This window comes from Chaetomium fimeti, assembly GCF_033439085.1.
Source record: "Chaetomium fimeti strain CBS 168.71 chromosome Unknown B0H64scaffold_11, whole genome shotgun sequence".
NCBI classification, from domain to species: domain Eukaryota; kingdom Fungi; phylum Ascomycota; class Sordariomycetes; order Sordariales; family Chaetomiaceae; genus Chaetomium; species Chaetomium fimeti.
Window position 1 is genome coordinate 216726 of NW_026944339.1, and position 25323 is coordinate 242048.

The 25323-nt window shown below is 56.4% G+C and overlaps 11 protein-coding genes across 11 annotated transcripts; 5 read left to right on the forward strand and 6 right to left on the reverse strand.

The window, feature by feature from the left end:
• Positions 1-812: 812 nt before the first annotated feature.
• Positions 813-1220, reverse strand: B0H64DRAFT_446697 (uncharacterized protein; the record flags this gene model as incomplete). The annotated part of the gene is made up of 1 exon (XM_062806935.1): positions 813-1220. The coding sequence occupies one exon, from the start codon at positions 1218-1220 to the stop codon at positions 813-815; it is 408 nt and encodes a 135-aa protein (XP_062654393.1).
• Positions 1221-2963: 1743 nt separating this feature from the next.
• Positions 2964-5002, reverse strand: B0H64DRAFT_420682 (uncharacterized protein; the record flags this gene model as incomplete). The annotated part of the gene is made up of 3 exons (XM_062805479.1): positions 2964-3620; positions 3698-4291; positions 4982-5002. The coding sequence occupies 3 exons, from the start codon at positions 5000-5002 to the stop codon at positions 2964-2966; spliced, it is 1272 nt and encodes a 423-aa protein (XP_062654394.1).
• On the forward strand, positions 4929-6295 carry B0H64DRAFT_49151 (uncharacterized protein). The gene is made up of 3 exons (XM_062808317.1): positions 4929-5440; positions 5493-5855; positions 5906-6295. The coding sequence occupies exons 1-3, from the start codon at positions 5144-5146 to the stop codon at positions 6248-6250; spliced, it is 1005 nt and encodes a 334-aa protein (XP_062654395.1). The 5' UTR covers positions 4929-5143; the 3' UTR covers positions 6251-6295.
• A 1142-nt stretch (positions 6296-7437) lies between these two features.
• B0H64DRAFT_478739 (uncharacterized protein) lies at positions 7438-8268 on the forward strand (the record flags this gene model as incomplete). The annotated part of the gene is made up of 1 exon (XM_062808265.1): positions 7438-8268. One exon carries the CDS (start codon positions 7438-7440, stop codon positions 8266-8268), a length of 831 nt encoding a protein of 276 aa, XP_062654396.1.
• Positions 8269-8883: 615 nt separating this feature from the next.
• On the forward strand, positions 8884-9992 carry B0H64DRAFT_410866 (uncharacterized protein). Its single transcript, XM_062804815.1, has one exon. The coding sequence runs from the start codon at positions 9162-9164 to the stop codon at positions 9957-9959; it is 798 nt and encodes a 265-aa protein (XP_062654397.1). The 5' UTR covers positions 8884-9161; the 3' UTR covers positions 9960-9992.
• Positions 9993-10546: 554 nt separating this feature from the next.
• On the reverse strand, positions 10547-15242 carry B0H64DRAFT_410869 (uncharacterized protein). The gene is made up of 4 exons (XM_062804816.1): positions 14836-15242; positions 12036-14705; positions 11576-11982; positions 10547-11521 (listed from the first exon to the last, which is right to left on the reverse strand). The coding sequence occupies exons 1-4, from the start codon at positions 14863-14865 to the stop codon at positions 10927-10929; spliced, it is 3702 nt and encodes a 1233-aa protein (XP_062654398.1). The 5' UTR covers positions 14866-15242; the 3' UTR covers positions 10547-10926.
• A 1061-nt stretch (positions 15243-16303) lies between these two features.
• On the reverse strand, positions 16304-17838 carry B0H64DRAFT_410870 (uncharacterized protein). Its single transcript, XM_062804817.1, has one exon. It carries the CDS (start codon positions 17766-17768, stop codon positions 16692-16694), a length of 1077 nt encoding a protein of 358 aa, XP_062654399.1. The 5' UTR covers positions 17769-17838; the 3' UTR covers positions 16304-16691.
• Positions 17839-18622: 784 nt separating this feature from the next.
• Positions 18623-21009, forward strand: B0H64DRAFT_49194 (uncharacterized protein). The gene is made up of 3 exons (XM_062808318.1): positions 18623-19243; positions 19304-19703; positions 19760-21009. Exons 1-3 carry the CDS (start codon positions 18831-18833, stop codon positions 20873-20875), a joined length of 1929 nt encoding a protein of 642 aa, XP_062654400.1. The 5' UTR covers positions 18623-18830; the 3' UTR covers positions 20876-21009.
• Positions 21010-21379: 370 nt separating this feature from the next.
• On the reverse strand, positions 21380-22631 carry B0H64DRAFT_446704 (uncharacterized protein; the record flags this gene model as incomplete). The annotated part of the gene is made up of 3 exons (XM_062806936.1): positions 21380-21432; positions 21495-21601; positions 22180-22631. The coding sequence occupies 3 exons, from the start codon at positions 22629-22631 to the stop codon at positions 21380-21382; spliced, it is 612 nt and encodes a 203-aa protein (XP_062654401.1).
• A 747-nt stretch (positions 22632-23378) lies between these two features.
• On the forward strand, positions 23379-23612 carry B0H64DRAFT_446705 (uncharacterized protein; the record flags this gene model as incomplete). The annotated part of the gene is made up of 2 exons (XM_062806937.1): positions 23379-23397; positions 23440-23612. 2 exons carry the CDS (start codon positions 23379-23381, stop codon positions 23610-23612), a joined length of 192 nt encoding a protein of 63 aa, XP_062654402.1.
• Positions 23571-24968, reverse strand: B0H64DRAFT_436287 (uncharacterized protein). Its single transcript, XM_062806184.1, has 3 exons — positions 24378-24968; positions 24094-24236; positions 23571-24015 (listed from the first exon to the last, which is right to left on the reverse strand). Exons 1-3 carry the CDS (start codon positions 24836-24838, stop codon positions 23981-23983), a joined length of 639 nt encoding a protein of 212 aa, XP_062654403.1. The 5' UTR covers positions 24839-24968; the 3' UTR covers positions 23571-23980.
• Positions 24969-25323: the final 355 nt, after the last annotated feature.

Sequence of the window (25323 nt, forward strand, 5' to 3'; positions counted from 1 at the left end):
ATGAGATGAGCAGTGTGAAACAATGATGGGCAAGGTCCACTTGGCCGCACTCGCTTCCGGGCCGGGGCAACAGTCCTTTCAGCACCGTCGACACAAGCCCCAGCGAAGTCAACAACGATAAGCGAAACGGGGCAGGTATCTCAAAAACGGTAGATGGGACGGACGTCGTCATTAACCCATATGTACATGAAGCGCGCCCCTGGGCAGCGTCCTCGTCCATCCGAGCCGTGGCCGAAGCCAGGAAAAGATCCTCATGTAATTACAATGACGGGACGACATCGGGACCATGCAATGGTGTCAACCATGCCCGAGTCCCGCGGCGAGACCGCCCAGTATAAACCCCAAACCAATGGTCATTTCCCCTCGTAGCATAGCATGCTCAGAACCTCGGGAAGTATCGTAGAAAGAGTGGCAGATCGCGGCAGCGATCAGGCCGGTCGTAAAAAGCTCCGCAAAATGTCGAGCCCAGGCGATGAGCAGAAACTTTTGTCATGAAAGCGGTAGCAGAAGCAGTCGCAGAGCCGCCGAAGCGAGCGGCACCTGGGCCGAGCGTGTCGCACTGGCGTCCCAGTGGGCAACCACGTCGTGACGCGGTGCCACAACGGCATGACCACCCGGGAAAACACTCCATGAGTGCTGGCAGATGTCCGATGTAAAGACGACATCATCCCGGGTGCAGTCGTGACATCCCAGCGTGCCGACTGCATCTGCTTGAGCAAGGCATGGGCGGAATCCCTTCCGCCCGCAAAAAAAAATAAAAAATTGAATATCCAAGAACACCAAACCCAATTGAACCCAATCCGGCATGCGGCTCAGTACCGCCTCTCGTCAAAACTGACCCTCTTCCTCCAGTCGTGCTCCCCGACGGGCGGCAGCCCACTGCCCATGCCGTCTGGCTTGGAGCTCGACCCGAACCCGGGCATGGACGACCAACGGTTCAACCTCTTTTGCTCTTTGCTCGCAGCCGAGGATGTGTTCTCAAACCTGTCGATTGTTGGAGGGGGCGATGGCGCTGCTGATGCCGGGGAAGAGTTTTGTGTGCTGGCGGTCCTGCTCGTGTTGGCCGACGAGCCGGTTGTGTTGGGCGACTGGTAGATGTACTCGCCGTCGACGTAGATTGCGTTGGAGACGAAAGTGGAGCGGCGATGACGGCGGCGGGTGTAGCGCTGCTCGAGCCGGAAGAGCTCAATCTTTGCTTGGATGCGTTCGAAGAGGCCCATGGTGACGGTGTGCTATGGGGACGGGGTGAGGCTTTCGTTCGGGAGAAAGCGAGCGAGGAGACCGAAGAGTGGTTCTCGAAATTCGTGTGCTTGTCGAGCGAGATTGTGGGAGACAAGGAGAACAGAGGATGGCAGTGAGTGATTGATGGGGATTGGAATGTATCGCCTTCTAATCTTGCAGAGGACGATCGTGTCTTGGTCGGAAGTATGGCGTCTTCGAATAGTTCGTGAGCTTTGGAAGATCGTCGGGGTGGTTCAGCGGGAAATTTCGCTTCGGGAGAACTTTGGGGGGTCGGCGTCGGGCCAAGGTTTGCAAACTGCAGAAAGATCGGAAGAAGAGAAAAACCAATGAGTGGCGGTCGGACTGCTCTGCTGAGGTCCGGTTACGTTATCCAAGAGATCGTGGGGTTGACCCGGGAGGTTGGGGAGAGGAAAGAGGGAAAAGTCGAGAACAAAATGGAGGCGATGGGACCTCGAGGCGAGTGGATGGATCCGTGGATGGTCTGGGTCATCCCCTGGAGGGTGAAGTTCAGTGGAGTCCGGTTCTGGAGCTGGCATCCCGGTTGGCTCTTGGTCGTTCCTGGCCGGGGGAGTTGACTCCACTCTCAAATCAATTCCCCAAATCGGCCCACCGTGGGTTTTGTGGCTTCGCACTTGCCTCTCTGCATTTTGGAGCGGCCTGGCTTTGCGCCTCAGTGCCTGGGTTCGTGTTTTCCCCCCAGACCTGCTGATTTCCCCTGGCGATCGCAGATCAGAGCACAGGCTCTGCAAACGCATTGACCACTCATCACAGCTCAGGACCGCGGGACAATGGGCCCAGACAGGGGTTCGTCACGACGCTAAGAAGCTAACGTCGCTCTCTCCCCACCGGGTTGCAACCACACAGCGCACCATGGACAAAATGGGCAAGTCCGGACGACGTCGGAAGAACTAGCGATGCAGGAGAACATGTCGCGAAGTGCACGAAGGATGGCGGGGGTTCCCTTGAGTGCGAGCTTTTCTGGAGCTCTTTCCCAAAAAGATAGTTCGAAGGAATGAGGGGTTTTGACGAACTTGAACGAATGTTCTGGCTGCGTTCGGTTGTCTTGTTCCGGCTTCAGGTTGAGAAAAGAGATGCAGTGGAAGCTGCAGTGCAGTGCTGCAAATCGCTGCAAAACAGTTCCTCCGAGAACCCAAAACCCCGCAGCCCCCCCCATCTGCGCCAGATTGACTGTTCTTGCACATCCCCAAGATCCACGACCAACCAAACGCTGCTTGCTCTCTATCTGCCCAAACCGTGTCCCCAAGACCCGATCAATGCCGCGTTTCTGAAAACTATTATGTTGGCGGCGCGATTTGCTCTTACTGGAGTTTTCCGTTTGATCACGCTGTTTCGTCCGGTTTATGCTTCCAAGCGGGCGGCGGGGATGGCCCTTGTTTCCCACGTGCGACACGGCTCGATTCCTCTGCTCTGCATCTTGGTTGGCGAAAATGATTTGGCATTGAAACGGCATCCGCAAATATGAGACGGTATCGACTTGTTTGCTCCGCCGCGGGAAGTGCTGATCAGGTTCATTCAGTGCACCTGCGCCAAGTGCACGACAAGACGGAGCCCAACGTTGGAGACTCAACCAACCCCTTTCATCGGCAACAGATGTTGATTACGTTCTACGTATTCAGTCTAACGAACCGGTATCTACTAATGTATCGATGGGGAGACCAGCCCTTACGCCCTCCTGGATGTCCGCATCCTACTAGGTAACTCTAAGCCGCCAGACGCAGCTTCGTCCGCGGCTCCAGGCCAAATGCCCCCAAGTCCTGCCCACACACATTGAACTTGGCCGACTTCATCACCTCAGCCCCCATCAGCATGGCGATCTGCTTCGGGGACAGCTCCGGCTGGGGCGGGGCCGCGCCTTTAGCCGGCGGCGGCAGTCTCGGGAACACATCGGTGTACCTGTTCTTCCAGTCGAGCGGCGTCATCTTGTCCACGAACCTGCCCTTGGGGTGCTCCTCGTCGTTGAGCGGCGTGCTCGGCTGCAGCCACTTACGGAAGTCGCGCCCCAGCAGGCCGTCGATGACCCCCGCCGTGAGGCGCCACGCCTTCTGCCCGTGGGTGTCGCGCAGCGCGATCGTCTCCAGGCCGTTCGAGTCGGCCCGCATGTCCACCCACCCGCCCAGCGTCCAGTACTCCCAGTAGCGGCCCGACTCGCCCACCTTGTCGTCGCCGTAGGGCCCGTACGACACGTGCGGCGGCGTGTGGTTGTGCTGGCTGCCCTGCAGGTACAGGTTGAAGACGTGCACGAGCTCGTGCGCCATGGTCAGGGAGAGCCGCAGGTGCAGGTTGCGGAAGTGCCGCATCTGCGCCTCCGAGGGCGCTGTCTGTAGCGCCTTGCGTGCTGCAGCGAGCCGGCCCACGAGCTATCATCACGCGTTAGCCGGGTTGTTTTCGTCACGGTGGGGGACGGGGTTGGGGCGGAGGGTGGCGGTTTCTTTACCATTGCACTAAGCTCGATGACTGTCGCCGTCTTGGGTTTGGCCCCGTCTTTCCACTCCTTTTTGTTGGTACGGCCATTCTTGCCGGCCATCCCATACATATCAGACACCAGGACGTGGGGGAAGCTGGCGCGGATCGCTGCGAGATAGCTCCGGATTGTCGGCTCGATATCATCATCCTGCATGTTTCTCAATTTCGGGATGTGCTGGCTGGCATCGAGCACTCTGGTCATGTTCATCCTGAGGGCGATAATGCTGGACCGCGTCTCCAAAAGGTCCAGGGCCAAGCCAATGATCGATGCCGTGCAGTCGAAGACAGCATCCCCGGGTTGGACACCCGAAAAACCACCCTTGCCATCCGGCACAAACACCCGAAGGCCCCTGACGTCGGAATCGGAAGCAGCCACAAGCTGGGTGGCAGCGCTGGTGGTCTTTGCAGGCCCGGCTTTCTGCACGCCCGTGGTCTTTGTAGGTGTAACCTTCTGCCCGCTAGCGTTTGCCCTCTTGGGTGCTCCGGTTGGGGGATTGGCACTGCTGCTAGTTGGGACTGGCGCCTTGGGGACTCCCGTTGGGGGTTTGTTATTGCCCCCAGTTGTCTGCTTATCGCGAGAGGTAGACATGATGAGGAGAGAAGAGTATTTACAGTTAGATCCAGCTGACTGCAAAGAAAGTTTGTTGTTATTGTTCTTATTCTTGTTGTTTCCTGCATTTCCATAACAGACCCAGTGGCATTATATACGATATATCATACATCTCGTACTACGACGACCGCATATTTACCGACCTTCTCCACGTCTCGGTTCCTCTTTGCGGCCTACCTAGGCGGGTTCCATCCCGCAGCCACAATTCCTCCCATCCCCCCGGATCACCAACATAGGTCCGAAGCGGCCCGCAAGGGCGTCTAGCCATTTCGATGTCCGAACTCCTCTTCAGTTGTGGAACATTTAGGCGAGCTTCATTGTTTTGCTGATTTCACTACGAGCGCTGACTAAGTTGGTTTCACAGGCGGTGGGTTCATTCTTGGCCGTGATCCTATTTGGTAAGAGATCGTGATCGTGGTATCCCTCGGAAAGACGTTGCAGGATCATTCTGGGGCCATATTGAATCCTCTCCGGGCCTACACAGTCATCATATCGCGAAGACCCACCAAGAATCATCCACCAGGATTGGGCTATGGGCGGCTTGGCAGATTCGTTTCAAAATTCCCGTGCCGCCAGGAGACACGGAGACAACATAGGTACCTAGGCTCCGCTCCCCGGTTCATCGTCAAAATCGGCTTTCCTCACAGCCACATCCTCTACATCCATCTTATCCTCCAATCGGCTTGGAACAAGAGAATCAAGCATTCCGAGGCTCGTACAACATGTTACGGCGATCGCCACAGGACAGCTCCCCATAAAATCATTTACCAAGCTGATCGGATCCCGGCCAGGGACAGCAACCTTACAATGCAACGCCTTACGCAGGAAGGACCCAGCCTGACAGTCGAGGTACTCGATGTTGACCACTACCACCCTCTCGTCCGCGCTATCCGCAATGTCTTATCGACCCCTCTCGCCGAGGTCACCTATGCCCAGCTCATCGATGGCCTCCCAATCGTCGATACCGTCTGGGACATGCGAGGGTCTCTTTTACTGAGGGGACACCCTCTTATCGATCATGACAGACTGTGCGAGGGCGCACTAGAACGGGCTTTAAGGTCCCGTGACACTTTCGACCCTGCAATCCTTCGCTTCGACTCAATTGTACGTGAAAACTTCCCGTTTAACGCATTTCAAGTTCCCTAACAGCGACCAGGTCATGCAAAGCTACCAGAAGGCCACACTAGGGACTCGTGAGTTCAAGCTGCGCCTTGTCGAGCTTGTCGCAAAATCGGTACACCAGATCGCCGTCCTCTTGTCCCAGTTAGATGACAAGTTGCACAGCAAAGAGGACATACACGCAGTTGTCTCTTGGAAGAAGGAGTCTCAATGGGTTGTGGAAGGTCGTCGTCGGGTATTCGAGGAGGCGCTAAAACCCCGCCCGACTTTGTTTTATCATGTCGACTACATGGATTATGAGCAATACCCGGAAGGGATGGCTGACGTGGCGGGCTACTGGGCAGAAGATCGCATCTTTGGGGGTATCGTTGTTTTTGACAGAGGGGAGTCGGGATCCGAGGTAGGCCGTCAGCCCCTGAGCTCAACAACATCAGAACTAAAGGAGAATAGTGCAACGATATTTACTTCCATTCCGGCCGACAACAAACAACATTCCGTGTCTGGAGGCTTCTCGATGACCAATTTACGGATTTAGTGGACTTCTTGCTCGCCGATAACCCGCCAAAACCTCCCTTTCCCATCCTAGCATCTCAGGCGAACCGGCATCGGCACGATCCATGGGATGCAATCGCTCTGCACCACGTGTTTCGCGACCCTTGGGAGCGAAGGTTTCCATCCACAAAACCGGAAGAGACAAGGGATGTACGGACTGTAGGGGACTATCCCGAGCTGGACGACATGTTTGACGCGCTGCAATCCGCCGATGAGGCGGGTCATGATGCAGACTCCAACTAGAATTGGGAAGGGTAAAGGACGGAAACAACTAGTTGCTGCTACGGGAGGCCGTAGAGGCTTTGTGGCGGGGTTTACATCACAAGATTGTCCTAATGCAGAATGTTGTGTCCGTGTTTGCAAGTATCTTCCGGCCTCGTTCGGCGGCTGGCCGGCACTAGTGGGTCTAGCTCGACGGAGCCCGGAGCTAAAGTGGGGCCAAATCTGAGTTGCGGACCGGAATGCGGAACTGGCTGAACACAGTGCCGAATCTGAATGTCGGGAGGAGAGTGTGTTCACCTCCAATAAACCGGGAATTAAAAAAGGTCACATATTTTGGAATTGAGTGGACGAGTGCACGACAGGGTTGACAAATCCGCTGCACGGGCCAGATGACGGCTAATCGACTCGGGGTGTTTACCTAGACTACCCATCAGGATAGAACGTGCGACTAGGTAAGCGATGACGCGGAAAGGAATGGTCCGCGCAAACGAGGCACTGAGAAAAGAAGAAGGAAATCTATGCTTACCTGGGCAGTAATGGAAGGGACGTAGACGTTCCAACGGAGCGTTGGCCCAGATGGTTTGTTAATTTAGTCAGAGTTCAAAGTTTGGCGCGTTGTAAGTTTGGGAGATTGTTTGGAAACGAATGACCGGGGGCCAGGGAAAAGGGCAAGAAATTGCCAGAAGGCGTGTGCTAAATGAGCAGAGGGACCCATAGAGTCTCTTCCGTCCAACCATCACCGACCGTGTCGTCGTTCACCCAGCATGGAGTAAACACCAGATCTTATATATTATAGACACTCCCTCATATCCGTAAGGTAACCTGCCGTGTCTTGGTACCATTGACCTCATTTCCCCCCACCACGGAAAGTGAGTGCCCGTTTTGAGTGCCTCGCTCCAGACTCTTCCATCTCGAGAACGACGTGGTTGTTTTCTTGACCCAACTTTTGCGGGGTGTTGATGGGCTGCCTCTTCTTACTATTCCATCCGTCACGCTTCTGTTGTGGTCATCCCCTCCTCAACCCCCGAACATACCCGAACAACATCCACGGTAAACGGTGTTATGCTGTCCAGCTAGAGCCGGTGCCTATAAATTCGACCCCCCATCGTTGGCTGTCTATACCGCCTTACCTACCCATGTCTATCTCATGAATCCATTTCCCTCTACTCGCCTTTCCTTTACCAGCCTCACAACAAGCAGCTACAACGATGACCCTCTTCTGGACGGAGCCTTCGGCTCACTTTGCCGGTTGGGTTTACATACAGAATGAACCGGCCAAGGCAATTATCCAGGCGACTTGGGCATCCTCTCAGCCATCGACTTATCACTATGTCAACATCAACCTGTTTTGCGACTGTTCGAGATCTAGAACATCAGACGAAGGCGGTATTGCAGTGGTGTACCGGCCCTGGCTGCCCGGCCTACGAGTCTCCCTAACTGAGATATTAGTTACGGAGGCCTGGCCCGTCAAGCCTTTGTACGACACCAATCTGGGCGAGTTACTCGCGATCTCGGAATCCTTGGTTATCGCTACGCAGCAGATCCGCCAGTTCGCCGAAACATCATCGACGTCTGCCCAGCCCGTTATAGTTAGGATCTTCAGTGATTCGATGAAGAGTTTAAACCATTTTCAGGGCCAGACACTCCTTCGCGACGACATCCAGGTTCTTGCTAGCCCAGTCCTGGATCTCATTGCCCAGCAATCGGCGGCTCTCCACCAACAAGGGGTTATGGTTCACTTGGAACTGCACTGGATTCCTGGTCACGGGCACCACGTTCAGCCGCATGTCGAGGCGGACGCCTTCTCGCGTCTTGCCAGCGTGCGCCAAACTGCGTATTCAACCATCACCGGAAATCGCTGGCCCCTCCACGAAGAGGCTTCTGTAGTGCGGCACTTGCATCAACAGATGGCTGACGCGGCTTACAAAGCGGCTGATCACATCGCCGGGCTTGGTGATCGACTACCCTCCCGCCTTCCACAGGCCGGATCCCCGAGCACTACCAGTACCGAGACAAGCTCGGAGCCTGACCCGCGGTAGCCACCGCGCGGGTTTCGTCCAAGGTTCACCAACCGCAGAAGCCCAACCTTTCCCCCAAGGAATGACCTGGCAGAGATCAGCCCAATATGGGGAATATACCGCGAACAATGCACGCAGACGGGATTATGACCGGAGGAAACCTCAACCTAGACCGCCACATATGGAAACAGCAAGAAAGACAACAGCAGCCAACATAGGGAAGAAGCATGGGGGCATTTCTAGGAACACGCTACCAGAGCACCAGATGCAAGGACTAGTTGGTGATTGGTATCACGAGACTAGCTGAAGGCATGATAACGTTCGAGGAAGATGCAAGATGACAAGACCATTGTTATTGGGGCAAAGTCTCAACCAGGCGACGGTCGTTCTCCTGTAGCCTGTGATTTAGCGCAACAAAGATGGACAATAGTTGCGACTCTCTCGGCGGTTGATACCTTTCTTTGACGGGGATCAAAGGATGACCTATGCGGATGATCCGAACTGAGCGTGACAATAGATTGAACAACCAACCGCCAACAATGACACGAGTAGCAGATCGTAAACAATGGCCTTGGGCAGAACCAGAATATAAACACACGATCGGCCTGTCATTCCTGATCTTCTAACGTGGAGAGCAAGACAGCAAGGGATTTCGACAAAATAGAGGGAAGAATAAGTTTCAAAGAAAAGCATCAGGTAAGGCTCATAGCCATCCAAAACTGCTAATTCAGGGCAGAGCTTCAAACGGTACAGTTGCTAATACCTCTGGTTCCAACACCCAAACCTTGCAGGACACCAAGCACTCTAGTTATCGCTAGGACAGCTGAGCCGTCGACAAGGTCAAGTATCGGTAAGGCACTATTGGAAGTTTCAAGTGTTGACCGTCTAGTACATACCAGCCCAAGCCTGCCACCATGGACCCCTCGCAGCGTGAGCGATTCACCGGACGGATCTATGTCAAGCACAACCGCGACCACGCCGTAGCGTTCGCCGACATGGCCGCCTCCCAAGGGTCCACGGACGAATACACCATCCTCAACCTCTTCTGCGACGGCTCCATGGACGTCACCGACACCAACCGCGGCGGCATCTCGGTCGTCTATCAACCCCCGGCCCCCGGGCGCGGCGGTTCCCACCGGGACCTCGTCGGCGCGGCCTGGCCCGTCAACCCGGTCTACGACTGCGCGCTGGGCGAGCTCCTCGCCGTCTCGGAAGCGCTCACCACCGCGCTGCACCAAATCTCCGAGCTCGACAGCACCACCACCACCACCCACCACCGCAGCGGCAAACCAACGCTCGTCCGCATCTTCAACGACAACATGTTCAACATCGAGTACCTCGCCGCCGCCACGCCCCGGCAGCTCGCGCCCCACCTGCTCACCCTGGCCGAGCCGGTCCTCGCCCTCATCGCCGTGCAGTCGTGGGCGCTCCAGAACATGCGCCCCGGGATCCAGCTGGAACTGCACTGGATGCCGGGCCACTTCCACCGCGTCCGGGCGCACTGCTGGGCCGACGAGCTGGCGAAAGGGGCGCGCGCCTCCGGCTGGGCGTTCGATTCGACCCGGAAGGGGAGCCCCTGGTTCCGCGGGGCCGAGTCGGAGTCGTGTGTGGTGCCGTTTTTGAGGGAGGAGCTGGATCTGGCGGCGGCGAAGAGCGGTAGGTGTGGGGGTATGGTGGTGCAGGCTGGTAGGGTGCCCGTGGAGGTGTACTAATTAGGGGTGTGTTGGGTGTGTGCTGTGTTGATGGGTAGGGTTTGAACGGAGTGGGGGTGGGGGTGGTCGGTTGCTTCAATGGTAAAGAGGAAACAGGGGGGAGGAGCTACAAGTTGTTACAAGAGACAGCATTGGTGCTGTATGGAAAGAGGAGGGAATGGTTTGAAATTTGGTGCTTTGTTAGAATTTATAGACTGTACGATTACCGTTATTATCCAACTCTGTTCGAGTTTTTGTGTTTAGGTGAACAATGTTCTGTTCTGTAATTAATGCCTCGGCATGGTATCTTTCCCGGGGAGATCAAGCAACCAAGGCTGGCCCCAAATCGGGCCGCCATCGACAAAAGCCGTCTCGCATCATGTGAATCCATCCCTGGATAACTAATTATCAGCAGCAGTGCCTACATTCTCCACTTGCCCTTTCAGGAAACCCCGGCCACGGCCACCGGAATGGAGATAACGGCAGACGTCTTTCGCCCGGCCGAAAATGTGGGGCCTCCCGGGCAATCCGATGAGGTGGAGATCCCGGGCCCGCCCATAACCCGCCGATGCCATCTCACCTGAAGTTCTGTTCGGGAGGACCATGTTGGGGCGGATCACTCGTTGTTGACTGTGCTCAGAGAAGATAAAACATCATTGCTTGGTACGAATCCACAAAATATTTCCGTCCCAACTGACCATCCTCGACGTCACGTCACGCTCACATGCCCTCAAATACCAGACTCTGCAGTATTAAACGAATAATTTGTTACTCAAACCCAAGTAAAAGGCGCCCCGCGGTGGGGGAAGAATGTCTATCCGGGTATTTTACGCCTCCAGATCCGGCCCCAACCAAACATCCACAAGCCATGTATCTGCACCCAGCCCCCAAATCAAAGCCAAACAGCAAAAGGCAAACGCAAACAGCAGAAAAAGCCACCGCGCAAATTAACTCCCCTCTCCCCCTAGATGCTTCTATCCCTCCCCCATCAAGCAGCAGCCTGCGGCAACTTGCCACCCAGGCCCGGCGCCTGCGGGGGCGACGAGACATCCGTCTTGCTGCTACCGACCTTGCCCTTGACCTTGCTCTTCTGATCATGCATGTACTCCCTGAAGCCGCGACGGATGTGGGTGGTGGCGCGGCGGCCCCGGATGCTAGTCAGGGTGCGCAGGGGCGCCTCGGGCTCGAAGGCGTCGCTGTCGCTGGACTCGCCGCCCAGGACCTTGCGGCGCTCCTCCTCCGACAGCGGGCCCTTCTCGGCGTCTGCGGCCGCAGCGCGGCGCTTCTTGATGATGCCCCGGAAGGGCCAGATGTTGGGAAGTGGGATCGTGACGTGCGGGACCATGGCCGCGGCCCACTCGTCGGGGAACGTGCGGATCACGGCGCCCCATGGTAGGGAGATGGCGCCGAGGCCGATGGAGAGACCCCATTCTGTGCCGTTGAGGGGAGTGATCTTGAAGGCTTGGCCGCCGACGAAGATGATGAGGACTTGACCGCCGATCATGATCAGGTTGATGATGACGAAGAAGTAGTTCTTAGTGATACCCTCGAAGATATTGTACTTGTTGTCGAGACGGCGGTTGCTGGATGGCTATTAGTCAATGGTCAAGGAGAGGAGGGTATTGTGAGGGGCTTACTTGAGCTCGTTGAAGATTTGCAACCAGACAAAGGTGTTGAAGACGAGAGTCCGCAGACGCGTCTCCTCGTGCTCGCGGATGTGCTTGGTGGCGTTGTGCAGGTCGTAGCCGAGAAGGGTGGCGCCGGCGAAGTGGAGAACGAAGGTGATGGCAAGTTGGCAGATAGCTTGTCCGATGATCATCTTCATCATGCGGGTGTTGATGAGCGACGCTGACTTCTTGTCCGGCTTCCGGTCGAGAATGGACGACGTGGGGGGATCCGTGGCGAGGGCAAGGGCGGCGAAAGTGTCCATGATCAGGTTGACCCAGAGAAGCTGAACCGCATTGAGCACAGACTCTTCCTCGTCGCTGGCAACCGAAGATACAAAGGTCAGGACCACGGCGGTAACGTTGACGGTAAGTTGGAACTGTGATGCTGTTAGTAAGCCCGCAAAGCATACAACCAAGGCAGCTCACTCACCTGCAAGAACTTCTTGACGGCATCATTGACCGCTCTGCCCCAGCTGATACCCTTGACGATGGACGCAAAGTTGTCATCCATCAGGATAATGGACGCAGCCTCCTTGGCCACCTCGGTACCCGCGATACCCATAGCAAACCCGATATCAGCCATCTTCAGAGCCGGCGCATCGTTGGTTCCGTCACCAGTCACAGCGACAGTCTCACCAAGTTCCTTCAGGGTCCGGACGAGAATGCGCTTATCCTCGGGAGAAGACCGGGCAAGCACCTGCAGCTTGGGGACAAGCTCCTTGAGCTCTTGCTCCGTCTTGCGGCGGAATGCGGGGCCCTCCATGGCGATGCCGCCCTCCTCGGGGTGGTAGATACCGCATTCCTTGGCGATGGCCCGGCCGGTCAGGATGTTGTCACCAGTGACCATGCGCACAGTGACACCGGCGCGGCGGCAGTCCTTGATAGCGTCGATAACGGTAGGGCGGAGAGGGTCCTTGATGCCGAAGATGGCCACCAGCGTCATGTCCTTGTGTACCTTCTCAAACACGGCGGCCGTCAGCTCCGACTCACCAGCGAGCTCCGGAGGCGGCCACGACTCGAAATCGCGGTATGAGGAACCGATAGTACGAAGGGTCTGTCCAGCATAAGAGGTGATGGTCTCGGAGAAAAGGGCGTGGTCCTGCTCGGTCATGGGGGTTGTCGTCAACTCCTCACCAGCGGGATCGGCCATAACCTGGGTGCACTTGGCGAGCAGGATCTCGGAGGCACCCTTGACGTATGCGCGGAACTTTCCGTTGGGCAGCTTGACGACAGTCGCCATGTACTTGACGGCCGAGTCGAAGGGTACCACCTGGACGACGTTGGCGTTGGCACGCTCTTCCTGGATGGGTCCGGCACCGAGATGATCGCGGCAGAGAGTGAGCAGGGCAACCTCGGTCTTGGAACCGATGAAGGTCTTCTCGCCTTCGACGTCACCCTCAAAAGCAGTCGAGTTCACGGCGTTGGATTGTACCAGGAGCTGCTTGGAAGAGGCGCTTAGACCTTTCACGAAGTCGGCAACGGGCATGTTGGGGATGTCGATATCGATGGCCTTGGCAGTCTTGTCCTCAGCCTCCTCCAGCGGCGCCTCGGTGCCACCAAAGCTCAGGCTCTTTCCAAGGGTTGTAGCCACGACCGTCATCTTGTTCTGCGTCAGGGTACCAGTCTTGTCGGAACAAACCGTGGTAGCATTGCCCATGGTCTCGCAAGCCTTGAGAACACGGACAAGGTTGTTGTCCTTCAACATACGAGTGGTCGCAAAGGCCAGGGCAAGGGTAACGGCCAGAGGAAGACCCTCAGGAACGGCAACCACCACGACGGTAACCGAGGTGATGAACAGCCGCAGGAAGGTCTGGCCCTTCTGGTCGGGGGTGTCGGTGCTGGTGGGCAGCTGAGCGAGGAACTTGATGAAGAGAACGACAAAGAGGAGCAGGGCAGCGCCGCCACCAAACTTGGCAATCCAGTCAGCCAGAGAGTTGAGCTTCTTCTGCAGGGGGGTGTCCTCCTGGTCCGTATGCATCGACATCATGATGCGGCCGTAGCTAGAGTTTACGCCGACGGCGGTAACCAGGAAGGTACCGGTACCCTCGTTGACTTTGCTGCCGGAGATGATGAATGGGTCAAGCTTCTCAACGTCGGCGGGGGGCTTGCCTCCCTTGGCGATGTCCTCCAGGATCGAAAAGACGTCGTCAGCGCCAACCTTCTTCAGCAGATCGGACTCGCCGGTAGCAGATGACTCGTCGCACTTCACACCGTGGCCGTTGATGAAGACACCGTCGACGGGAACCAGGTCGCCAGCGAAAAGATGCATGACGTCGCCAACCATGATATCGAAAACCGAAACCTCGACCGACTTGCCGGAGCGGATGACCTTAACGGTGCGGTTGCCGGCCTTCTTGTTAAGCGTGTTGAACTGCCTCTGCATCTGCCAGTCATTGACGGTACCCACGAGCACGACGATGACGATGGCCACCATGATGGCGACACCCTCGACCCATTCCACCTGAGCCTCGCCGCCCTCATGGTCGACACCAAAGGTTTGGTACAGGCCCAGGGCGAGCGACACGACGGCGGCGGCAGTCAACAGGATCAAGATCTTGTCGTTGTAGGTAATCCAGGCCAGCTCGAGCAGTGACTTGCTCTTCTTCTCGGGCAGCCTGTTGTCGCGAAAGATGCGCTTGCGGTCGGCGAACTGGCCGGTGGTGTGGTGGGCCGGCGGAGGGACCGCGGGGTTGCCATTGTCGCCCTTGGCTACGGGCACGGTGTCCCCATTCAAGCCGTATTTGGGGGTGCCCTTGGGCGCGACGTCTTCGAACTTGACGGCGCCGTCGAGGCCGCCCTCGTCAGTGCTAAGACCGGCATTGCGATCGGTGCGCAGGCCCTTCTCAAGACCCGCCAGGCCGCCGAGGGCGTAGAAGGCGTCGAGGCTCTTGGGGTTGAGGAGCTTGGAAAGTTGACCGGGCGAGAAGGCGAACTTGTTGTCTTGGACATCGAACATGTCCTCGTTGGTCTGGTCGGGGGTCAAGGCATCGTTCACGTTGACCTGGAAGCCGCCCTTGGGCTTCTGACCGGCCGGAGCCGGTGTCGTTGTTGCCGGCGCATCCTCGGGTTCGGAAACTGCTGTTGTGATGGAGCTCTCGGGCTGGGCAAGGTTAGACATGGTTTTCTGGCACACAGGATGCGCTGTGTGTGGGGTCGATCGAGTGAAGCCGAGAAGAGGAATTCGCAAACTTCAGCGACTCCAACAAACGCAGTCGCGAGCAAAAACGCACCTCAAGTTTGGGGGGGTCGGTATCCGCCATTGAAATGGTCGAAAGATGGATGGTCCAATTGATCAATACATCAATGGCCTGGACCGCGGGTAAGGTTGCACTGCAGTAGAAGCAATGGGCTCTGGAAAGCGAACGCGGCCGGTGTAGCGATCACCGATGATGCAATATACTGCCAGAGCGTGAAAGCCCAACAGTGGATTTGTGGCGAAGAGAAAGAGGGAGAGAGAGGAGAGGCCTCCGCTTGCTCAGGCGATCAGTTTCACTGAGGGAATGAGGGCAGTGCGTTGACGACATGTGCGCCGTCGGGCTGGGGCAAGAACAGAACATCCAGCGGAGATGCAAGGAGACACAACAAACTTGGAACAAGGCACAAAGCAGCCGGCATGGAAACGCTAGTTTCCCTTCGCACTGCCGGTCGCTTCAGATGAAATGACGATCGCATGGGATTGGGTGCGATTGGTGTGGGCAAACGGCAAAGCCCATGACTCTTGGCAGGTACACACAGTCACACAGTGTCGCGTTTTACCAGATGCACACCGTATCCGCCACCTCCAGGTTCCGTGGATTGTGGCGGGAGCCGCCAGCCCTGCCAAATGAGACAGCATCCGCTGCCCTCAGCCACCGGGAACACATCATCCGCGAATCGAGCCCAACCCAGCACCGCTTAGTCCACTGTGTGGAGTAACCCCAGGTACCCATGGCACTGGCAACCAAGCATCCTAAGCATTTTCCTAGCCAGGTCTCGGCCCATCGATCGTGGCCAAAGCTTGGCGTGCTCATGAGTTGTCGATGCAGGTCTCTTCGTCCACTGATGGAATGCGTGACAGACAGTTGGATCCTTCAATGCGAAATGGAAGCAAGAAGCGGTAAGCTGAGCTGTGCAACGTGCTTCACCGCAAAGTCATCTGACAATAATTAACGGCCCCGACGAAGGTTGGAGCGCATCGAAGATTGACGCCCAACACGGGTCTGGGGTCAGACGGGAGCGCGTTGAACCCCCCTGACCGTATACCCAGCGAGTGATGTCCTGGAATGGAATGGCTCGCGCCGCGCGCTTGAGAATGGCTCAGCAACAAAGAGCCCCTGCCAACAGCGGCGGTTACCTGGAACTGAGGCGGTAACTGAGGCGCAACGGTTCTGAAAGCCCTTTCAAAAAGGCGCTGCGTAACCAACACGCCTCCCGATGGCCAGATCCGGCGGCGGCAAGGCGTGTTGAAACAAAGCGGATCGGGGGCGCCGACTTGTGCAGATGCGTTTTGGAAACACTTGGGAATCTTTTTCGAATCGGAGGAGGCCTGCGTGCCTGCCCATGCCTGCCGCAGCGATCTGGGCTGCAGGGGAGGGGCGAGGGTGCTGTCATTGTGGGCCAAGCGCCGCAGCCAATTGCATCCATCCAACCGTCCACGCCTTCCAGGTTCGGACCCCAAAGCTGCACGAGTCCCCATTTCGGTTTCTGCAGCGTATTTCTGGGAAACGAAAAACATTGGCCCTGTTTTCTTCCGTTTGTGGACGACCGGAATGATGTCAACAAGACGACACCAGCAATCACATCACAGTCCGGCATGCCGATGTCTGCCCACTTGCGGCTGCCGTTGCGCAGACAGAGGATCAGAGAATTGAATCGTGGACTGCAATGCTTGGACGGACAGCGACGGTGACGCGGCAGGTGACAGATCGCACATGCGGGAGACCGACCGAGACACGCCAGAATCGACAGCACACGACACTATCGGCGCGGCAGTAAACTCAAAATGGATGCTGTCGCGACCGTCATCCCCAGTTCGCCCAATTCCAGTTCCAGTTCGCCCAGTTTGCGCTCAGAGATGACTGCATCCGGAAAGCACTGCCAGGTGGTGTCAGCAATGGAATCTGGCATGCCCATGGCTGATTCCTTTTTTATCCATGGCTCTTTGGGCTTCCTTTGTATTTGAGGGAACCGGTGTGGGTTGCTGTGAGAGAAGGTGGAACTCCAAGGTGGAATCCGGAATTCGCGAGACGGGCCAGAAACTGCAGACTGCCTCGCCAGAATGCCTCGCCGATCTCATTGGCGCCAAGACCATCGGAGAACCCCACAGAGGTAAATTTGACTTCAAACCTTTTCCGCTCTGGCGCGTATCAGATTCCAGGATTCCCCCAGGCCCATGATGAAAAAAAAGTGAAGCAGCAAATTCTTCGATCTTCAGGGGGGATCCCGAGACGGGAACGGTCAGTTGCATTCGGGATTTCTGTGATGGCAACATTGGCTTTTTTCCCTCTCCAGTTTCGGATACGACCGCGATGGGATAGACGCGTTCAAGCCAGGGACGAGTCACGAGAGGACGGAACGCGATGGCTGTCGTCATCAAGAGAGGCAGCTTGACGGTGTCATGGTGTTTCCAATAAAAGAACTGCGAGTGCCGTGAAGCGGGGGGCACGCTCTGCAAGGAGATGGCCCAAGTGAGCAGCTGTGATAAGGAGAAATCACCTCTCCCCCGGCGAGCGAGCGTCAGTGAGCCCATTGGCGTAACCCTGCCGGCGCGCGGTCCCGTGCCGTTCTCCACAATCATCCAAACGCCCTCCCCCCTATCAGAGTTTGTAACTGAAAATATGCCCCCCGCATGGGCTGCCTCCGGACGTGTCACAGTGTTGCCGAACGCCCAGCGACCAAACAGCAGGATGACTATCGAATCATGGTCGGCGGCGGGGTGCATTGGTTCCTGGCTGTGATGGGCGATCTCAACCCTTCCAAGTGGGCGTTGAGAGAGAGCATCGGGCATAACCTCAGCCGCGTCATGTACGCTTCCACCAGTGCTGCGCCCCCAGGAGATTGGCGGGGCGGAATGATGAAAGATGGTGATGGGCTGTGATAGCGACGGGACTGGCGACATGTCACCGGCTGCTATCAAGGTTCTTGGTTGGCTGTTGGCGTGAAGGGCGGATTGCAAGAATGACATGTATGATGTCGGGATTGTGTTTGAAAAATTGAAAACCAAAATAACGTACACAATACCATATTCGAAACCGTATTAGTCTTGACTGGCGGCCCGTTGCAGCTCGATAAGCCTATCGACTGACCCTCAATAGTTGATAGCTTGTCGTTTCTACCCTTAACGAGGCCGCTCTCCGAGGACGGGATTAATACCCGTAAAACAAGATACATTCCATGGTACCTACATTACCTTGTTGTCAAGCCCCAAGCTTACACTTGTATTTGGCCTGTGTGCTGATATTTGACCTATCGAGAACGACCCGCCTCGCTGATCGTGACCCTTTAGCAAAAAGATTGGATAGCACCAGGATCTGCCTATTGCGGGAGTTTGGGCTGAGCTTAGGAATTCTCCGAAAAGGTTGGGAGGTAAACTTTACCCACAGGGCAAGGTCCTCGGCTTTTCCCCCCTCTTGCCCAATGTAAGTTCCCGTCACACAACTCATGTTTGCATTGAAACTTCCTGATGAGCCACCGCCAAGTGCGCGTTCACCACCTCATGCGTAATAGGAACCAGAGCAACAAACCCTCGCATCGTGGGCACGTTCATGGATGCATACGGGGATTCATACCTAATGACACGCATAAACTACTATTTCGAGTCCTAAGTCGTTAGTTATCGGACGTCAACATTGGAACAAACATTTTATTTTTTGTGTTCCGATCATTCGATATCTCCTGATACTGTTCAACACCACCATCCGCCGGCGGTGATACCCGAGATCCCGCATCAGTCGCTCGCTAATCGCTGTCCCGATCCCACCCTGGCACTCATGGCAATTACCCCTATCTGGTTCAGTGTTATTAACCGGCAAACTCAATGGTCGCTTTGCGCTGTTGATCAACCACATCCCAGTCAGCATGCAGGACCATGCATATCCGAATGATGATAGGCCCATAAGCCCTTGCTGTCCCGCAGCTTGTGAGGGGAAGTTCGACGGCATCAGAATGAGACGTCGTCGAATTATGGCTTGAGGTTGTTATCTTCATCTTCTCAACAAGGCATCTCCATGACCTATTCTTGCCTGACATGGCTGCCGCTTTTTGTCTGTTTGGGCTGCTCTTCCCTTCCGTTCTCTCCTTCGGCGCTGCGCAAGGCACGAGCGGCCATGCCTACCCTCTCTTTGAGTACGAGACAAGATCGTTGACAGAGGAGGGGCTCGAAAAGTTACTCGCCGGGGCAGGTGCTTCGGACAGTGCCTCTCTCTTTGCGTTCGACGACGGAACTAAAGCAAACCCGGGTCCAAGCGGACCAGCTTGTAAGGTATTTCCAGGGGATGCAGAATGGCCAGCCCAAAATACTTGGCAGACATTCGACGACCTCCTCGGCGGAGCTCTCATTGAGACCGTGCCGGTCGCCGCCCCGTGCTATCAAAACACGGGTATCTACGACGCCGAAAAGTGTGCCGCTGTGCGCGATTCCTTCAGCAACCCCTATTTCCAGTAAGTATCTAACACGGCCGAGGGTCTCTCCGTTCCTTGGCACAAACTGATGGTTCTCAGTGAAAATGACCCGACCTCCATCTTTTGGCCGCTGTACCAAGGACGGACATGCATGGTGACGGACGACCCCAACAGCAGCAACTGCACCCACGGAGCCTTCCCCGTCTATGCTGTAAATGTCAGCAGCGTCAGCCAAATCCAGCTCGCCGTCAACTTTGCCCGCAATGCCAACCTACGGCTCGTCATCAAGAACACGGGCCACTGCTACCTCGGCAAGAGCAGCGGGGCTGGCGCCCTCAGCATCTGGACGCACAACCTAAAGAACCTCGAGTACCATCCTGATCTCGAGATTCCTGGATACTCCGGGCCGGCAATCAAGGTCGGCGCTGGGGTGACTGTGCGGGAGGTATATGCGGAGGCCGAGAGAAACGACGTGAGCGCGCTGGGCGGTATCTGCGAGGTGAGTGGCCCCTACCAGTCGTTGACTTACACAACATGCTGACCTCACTGGCACAGAGCGTCGGGTATGCGGGCGGGTACGTCACCGGTGGTGGTCACACGCCTCTTTCCGGACTCTACGGCATGGCAGCCGACCACGTCATGGCTCTGGAAGTCGTCACAGCCGACGGGCACTTCATCACCGCCTCGCCCGAGGAAAACACCGACCTGTACTGGGCGCTCCGCGGCGGCGGCGGCGGCACGTTCGGCGTGGTCACCTCCATCATCATCCGCGTGCACCCCAAACTCCCCGTCGTCACCTCCACCTTCACCCTCAGCACGTCCCCCACCGTCAGCGCCGACGCCTTCTGGGAGGCCATGTACAGCTACTTCTCCCTCTTCATCCCCTTCACCGACGCCGGCACCTACTCCTGGTTCACGCTCTTCAGCGACACCAACGGCAGCCACACCTTCAGCATGGAGCCCTTCTTCGCGCCCAACCACACCCTCACCAGTTTCACCACCCTCGTCGAGCCCTGGTTCGCCAAACTCCGCGCCCTCCACATCCCCTTCACGCCCACCACCACCGCCCACCCCTCCTTCTACGCCGCCTACAACGCCACCTGGGGCAGCAACATCGGCCTCAACAGCGCGGGCCGCATCTCCGTCCCCAGCAACCGCCTGCTCCCGCGGCGCAACTGGGAGGACCCGGCCTTATTCAACGCCACCTTCGCCGTGCTGCGCCGCCACGCGTCCGCGGGACGCTTGCTGATGGGCTACCACCAGGCGCCGCGCAACCGTGCGGGGGTGGACAACGCGGTCAACTCGGCGTGGCGCGAGGCGGTGTGTTTTTTGATCTTGTCGGGCCGGCTGCCGGCGGGGGTGACGGATCCGACGGCGGAGCAGGTGCGCGCGGCGTCGGTGGATTTGCAGGAGGAGGTGATTGCGCCGCTGAGGGAGGTGGCACCGGAGAGTGAGGGGGGTGGGGCGTATCTGAATGAGGCGAATGTGGATGAGCCGATGTGGAGGGAGGCGTTTTATGGCGTGCATTATGAGCGGTTGTTGGAGGTCAAGAGGGCGTGGGATCCGAGGGAGGTGTTCTATGCGACCACGGCGGTGGGGAGTGAGGGGTGGGAGGTGAGGGATGGGGAGATGGGCGTGCAGACGCAGAATGGGAGGCTGTGTCGGGTTTGAGGTTGTTGGTTCTGGATTGCGTTCTTTTGTTTCGAACGGGCTGAGGAAAATATTGGAAAGCTGGTGCGTGTGTATACTGTGCGAGTTGGAGGGGGGTTGGCGATCGCGGTGCTCAATGTCCAGTTGGTGGCAGAGGGAGGTTGATAAACCAGATCTGTGGTTGGGGTTTGCAACGAAACTACAACAATGGCCTGTGGTGTAGTGGTAACACGGTTGCGAGTCATATGGGTTGTTCAAACTGTGGTACGGCGGTTCTGTATCTTGGGCCTATCCCCTCCAAAAGCCCCCAGTTCGAGCCTGGGCAGTGTCATTGGTTTCGTTGCCTTTTTTTATTGGCTTTCTTTTGTTGGCGTTCTTTAATACTGTGTAGATTTCTCTTTTGTTTGCTCGGTGAATAGCTTTGCCCCATACATCATGCGGCTCTCGACGATCCATTTCAACGTGGTTATTATACATACCGGTCTTCACCAGTTGATCTGAATTCTTCTCCCTAGTATATTTTGCTTAACAGTTCCACACCGCCGAGTCCGCCTCCTTGTCAAGCTTGTACCATTCGGCTGTCCTCACTTTGTTTCCTTCCCTCTTCTCCGTTCGGCACTCCCAACTTTCTCAACCACACTATGCGGGCCGACGACTTCGCCCCACGCCTCTTGGCCCATCTCCTTGCCCTCGCGACTAACACGCATGGCGGCACAGTTGGCCCCGGACTGGTCCTCGAGGCGGGAGCTGGGGGTTCTGGGTTGTCTAGCAGGACCGCAAAACAATGAACCCCGTCGTTGATAAAAATATGGTCGCTAGACCGCAAAACGGGGATGGCCGCCTCAATAGTCATGATGCCCTGTTCCAAGACCATGCCGAGGAGAACCCTGCTTACATCCGCCCATGCAGCCGGCATGTTCTTCTTTCCTAGTTCCGAAACCGGCATGACAAGGTCAAGTTGGTCACGGAGAGCACCGTTCCATCTCTGTCCAAGTGGAATAGAGTGTGGTGGGCGGAGAGAATGGCGTATCCTTGGCCAGGTGATGGCGGCTTTCTGGAGGACCCGCAACAGAGTTGGTTTGAGCCATCGGAATGTTGGAGACTCGCTGTAAAACTCCCAAAAGTTTGGAGCGTGGAGGACATTCGCGTACGACAAACGCCGCAAAGCGGCGCTTCGCGAGAGACTGTCTGCACGCATGTGCGGGACGACTTGATGGCGGTGTCCAGGCATCCAACGGAGAACGAGATTGACCGTTGGTCCGAGTTGCTCAAGCAGCCGAGATTGCTCTCTAATAAAGTTGGCCACGGGGAGAACACACACCCACAACCTGCCGCGTAGCTTGTCCCCGTTCAGAACTCCTAGGGAAACCCTGGAGTCGCTGAAGATGGTGATATTGACCCTCTTCCCCATGAAGGCCGCGCGGTTGTGCTTGACCTGTTGGATTGCTACGGCGATACTCTTAGCAATCGCGAGCATTTCTCCAAGGTTGGAATCGGGCAGCGGGTCGATTGGCCACGCTGCCTCAACGAATTCGTCGTGGTCGTGGTTCCCCTCGTCACTGCCGCCATCGCTGGGCATCAACGGTCGATGGACCACTGCATACCCGCCCACGTTGCTCTGATACTGAACTGACGCATCGGAGAAGATATTGAGGGCGAGATCACTCCATGTTGATCGGCGGTTTGCGGCTAGGTTCGCGAACCGCGTGGCATCCTCTCGGCTCGTTGGTATTGGGACGATCGTCCCGCGGATTCGCCAGGCCGTGTCCCGGGGCATTTCGCACCCCTCCCTGCGCTGAGTGGTGTGGCACGGACGTTCCTTTCAGTCTTGTGAATTGGCCCGGAGCGCAGGGGATTATCTAGGAACGGGACGCGAGCCCAATTTGGTCGGCCCGGTCGGAGATCTGCCTGCAGGCTGCTGCAGTTGCGACAACAGGGATGGCTTACCTGATTCTGAAGTGAAGAATCACTGCTGATATAAGTTCGGAACTTGAATTAGGGAGACTTGTCGTCGAGAGGCGGCGTCGCAAGATTCGTTAGTCGCTGCGATTAGAGAGAGAGAAAAGCAAGTAATATTGCAGGCAAAGTCGCAGTGGTTAAGACGTTCAAAACAAGCAGGCACCTGCAGTCAACATGAACCGAGGGCAAAGAAAGTTGGCGCGCTTGTTCGTTAGGACAAGAAGGGGATCAGACTGAAGGTCGCATGGTATAGAACGCGCTCAACTTACCTACCTACACAGTATGTATGCACAGCAGGTTTTCCCATCTGGTTTCTCTTCAGATCACCCAAAATACAAAAAAGCCAACGAAACTAGTGGCGCTACCCAGGCTCGAATTGGGGGCTTCTGCGAGTGTATAGGCCCAAAATACAGACTGTCGCTGCATCATACCTAGTTTGAACAACCCATATGGCTTGCAGATATGTTACCACTACACCACAGACCAGTTTTCTGGTTTCGTTGCAAACCTCAACCATGAAACCGCTTGATCAACCCCTCTCTTCAACTCACTGACATCAACCACTATGGCATCCAACTTACACCGTATGCACATAGGTATACACAAGTTTCCATTCTTCCCTTCAGGCTCGGTATGGTCGTCCCGCCTCGTCCTCGGCTACTTCTCCCTCGGCTACTTCACCTACAAGTATCATCCGCCGTACGCCATGGACCAGCTCCAGCACGCCACCGGCGGCGCCTGGCACATCATCTGCTACCGCATCGTCCTGGGCCTCGTCGTCTTCCACCTGAGCTCATAAGGCGAGCCAAACCCATGGGAATTAAGGAGAGAGTAGGAGGATCGGGGATGGGAAACAAACATGCGTCCTCGCTAGGTACTTTGGACTATCTATCATACATAGAATCCTGCCGGCAGGATTCTAGGGGCCTGTCCTTCCCTTGCAGTGGCCACCCGAAGAGCCATGTCACTACCTACATAGGTATTTATGTCCCGTTCGCCTCATATGCTCCGGCAAACGAAGAAGCTACCCACCTAGGTAGGTATTGATGGTGCCTCCTTATTATTCGCAGCCGTTGTCGGAACCACCGACGCTGTCTTAGGAACCGCCGTGCCCCCGCCTTACTTAGTCCTCGGAACTCCCTTGGCGACAGGAGGCGGGTGAGAGCTCTAGGAAGCAGCTTGTTCATCAAAACCAGTAAGTCCTAATATCAGTGGCCGGTAGTTTAGTACAACGCTGTTTATCAACCGTGGGTTATGGTTGGGGTAGATGGTATACTTACGTCGTTTTTGCTCGATGATTTCTTCTACTGCTCTCCTTGCGGAGTTGAGGTTGTCCGTGGCTGCTATCAGGTGGTTCTTGTTGGATTTGGTGTTGAAGGCGTCCGGGTACTTCTTCATGAAGCCGAATCGTGCCATCGCAGCGCTAAGCCAGACATCGTGGATTAGTAGGCCGAGGGAGTTTGGGAAGAAGGGGAATGAAGTAGGCTAGGGGGTGGCAACGAGGAGGAGTGTGTGAGGGTGGCGTTGCCCGGGGAAAATGCGAACATTGGTAGGTGGTACTTACTCGATCGCAGCCTTGAACCACTTCTCGTCATCGCGCAAGGCTAGGAGGCGAGCCTCTTTCTTCATCTCGGGATGGTAGCGGGCCTGCTTGGCGCGTGCTGTCGATTCCTTCTGCCCGAGTTTGGCCTTTTTGAGTGCCACGACTTTGGCTTTGTAGTTTTTGTACTCGTCCACCATCGGAAGTGGCCAGTCCCGCTCTTTTGTGTCGTCTGGCCTCCGCTTTTTCGCATTGTGAGACTGGATCTTGCGCTCCATTGCAAGCGATCTGTTGTCGTCAAACCTGATGGTCTCCTGGATCATTTGCTTGAACTGGTCATCCATACCCTCCCGGAGGCTGTTCAGGTAAGAATCGTCCGAGATGGTGGATTTTGCGGATCCGTTCGAGAGGTTGGACTTTGCCGATCCGTTCGAGACGTTGGATTTTGTGGATCTGTCCGAGCCGGCGGACTGTGGGCGAGACATGATGACTGGCGGTATGTAGGGTACGTGGGGTCGGTATGTGTCCAAGTTGGTGATGCACGGGGATGATCTCAATGAGTCAAGATGCTGGAGCGTGAGAGGGGATATTGATGGTGGTAATCTGAGCAACGGCTGGCCCCAGAACGTGCTCGACTTATACACAATGTGATCTCCAGTCCTGCTTCGGCATCGTATGCATGACCTCTACGTAGGCGGCTTCCAACCTACATTGTGAGACGGGCCTGGCGCCCACAGCGTGTTTCGGCTCACCATGTTCTGCCCGCATCGCCAGGCCTAACGCCAGCCGCGCGTCTGTGGTAGCCAATCCCAGACCTATCACCTGGTCGGGTAACTCAAGCCTCGCCTGGAAAGCGCCGTGTTTCAAGTTCAGCCCAGACACTACTGGGCGTACTTGCGCCGAAGTCACCATGGGGGGCCGAAGCGGAGGCTCAATGCAGGTCGGAACATGGCAGTCACGTATGATGTAC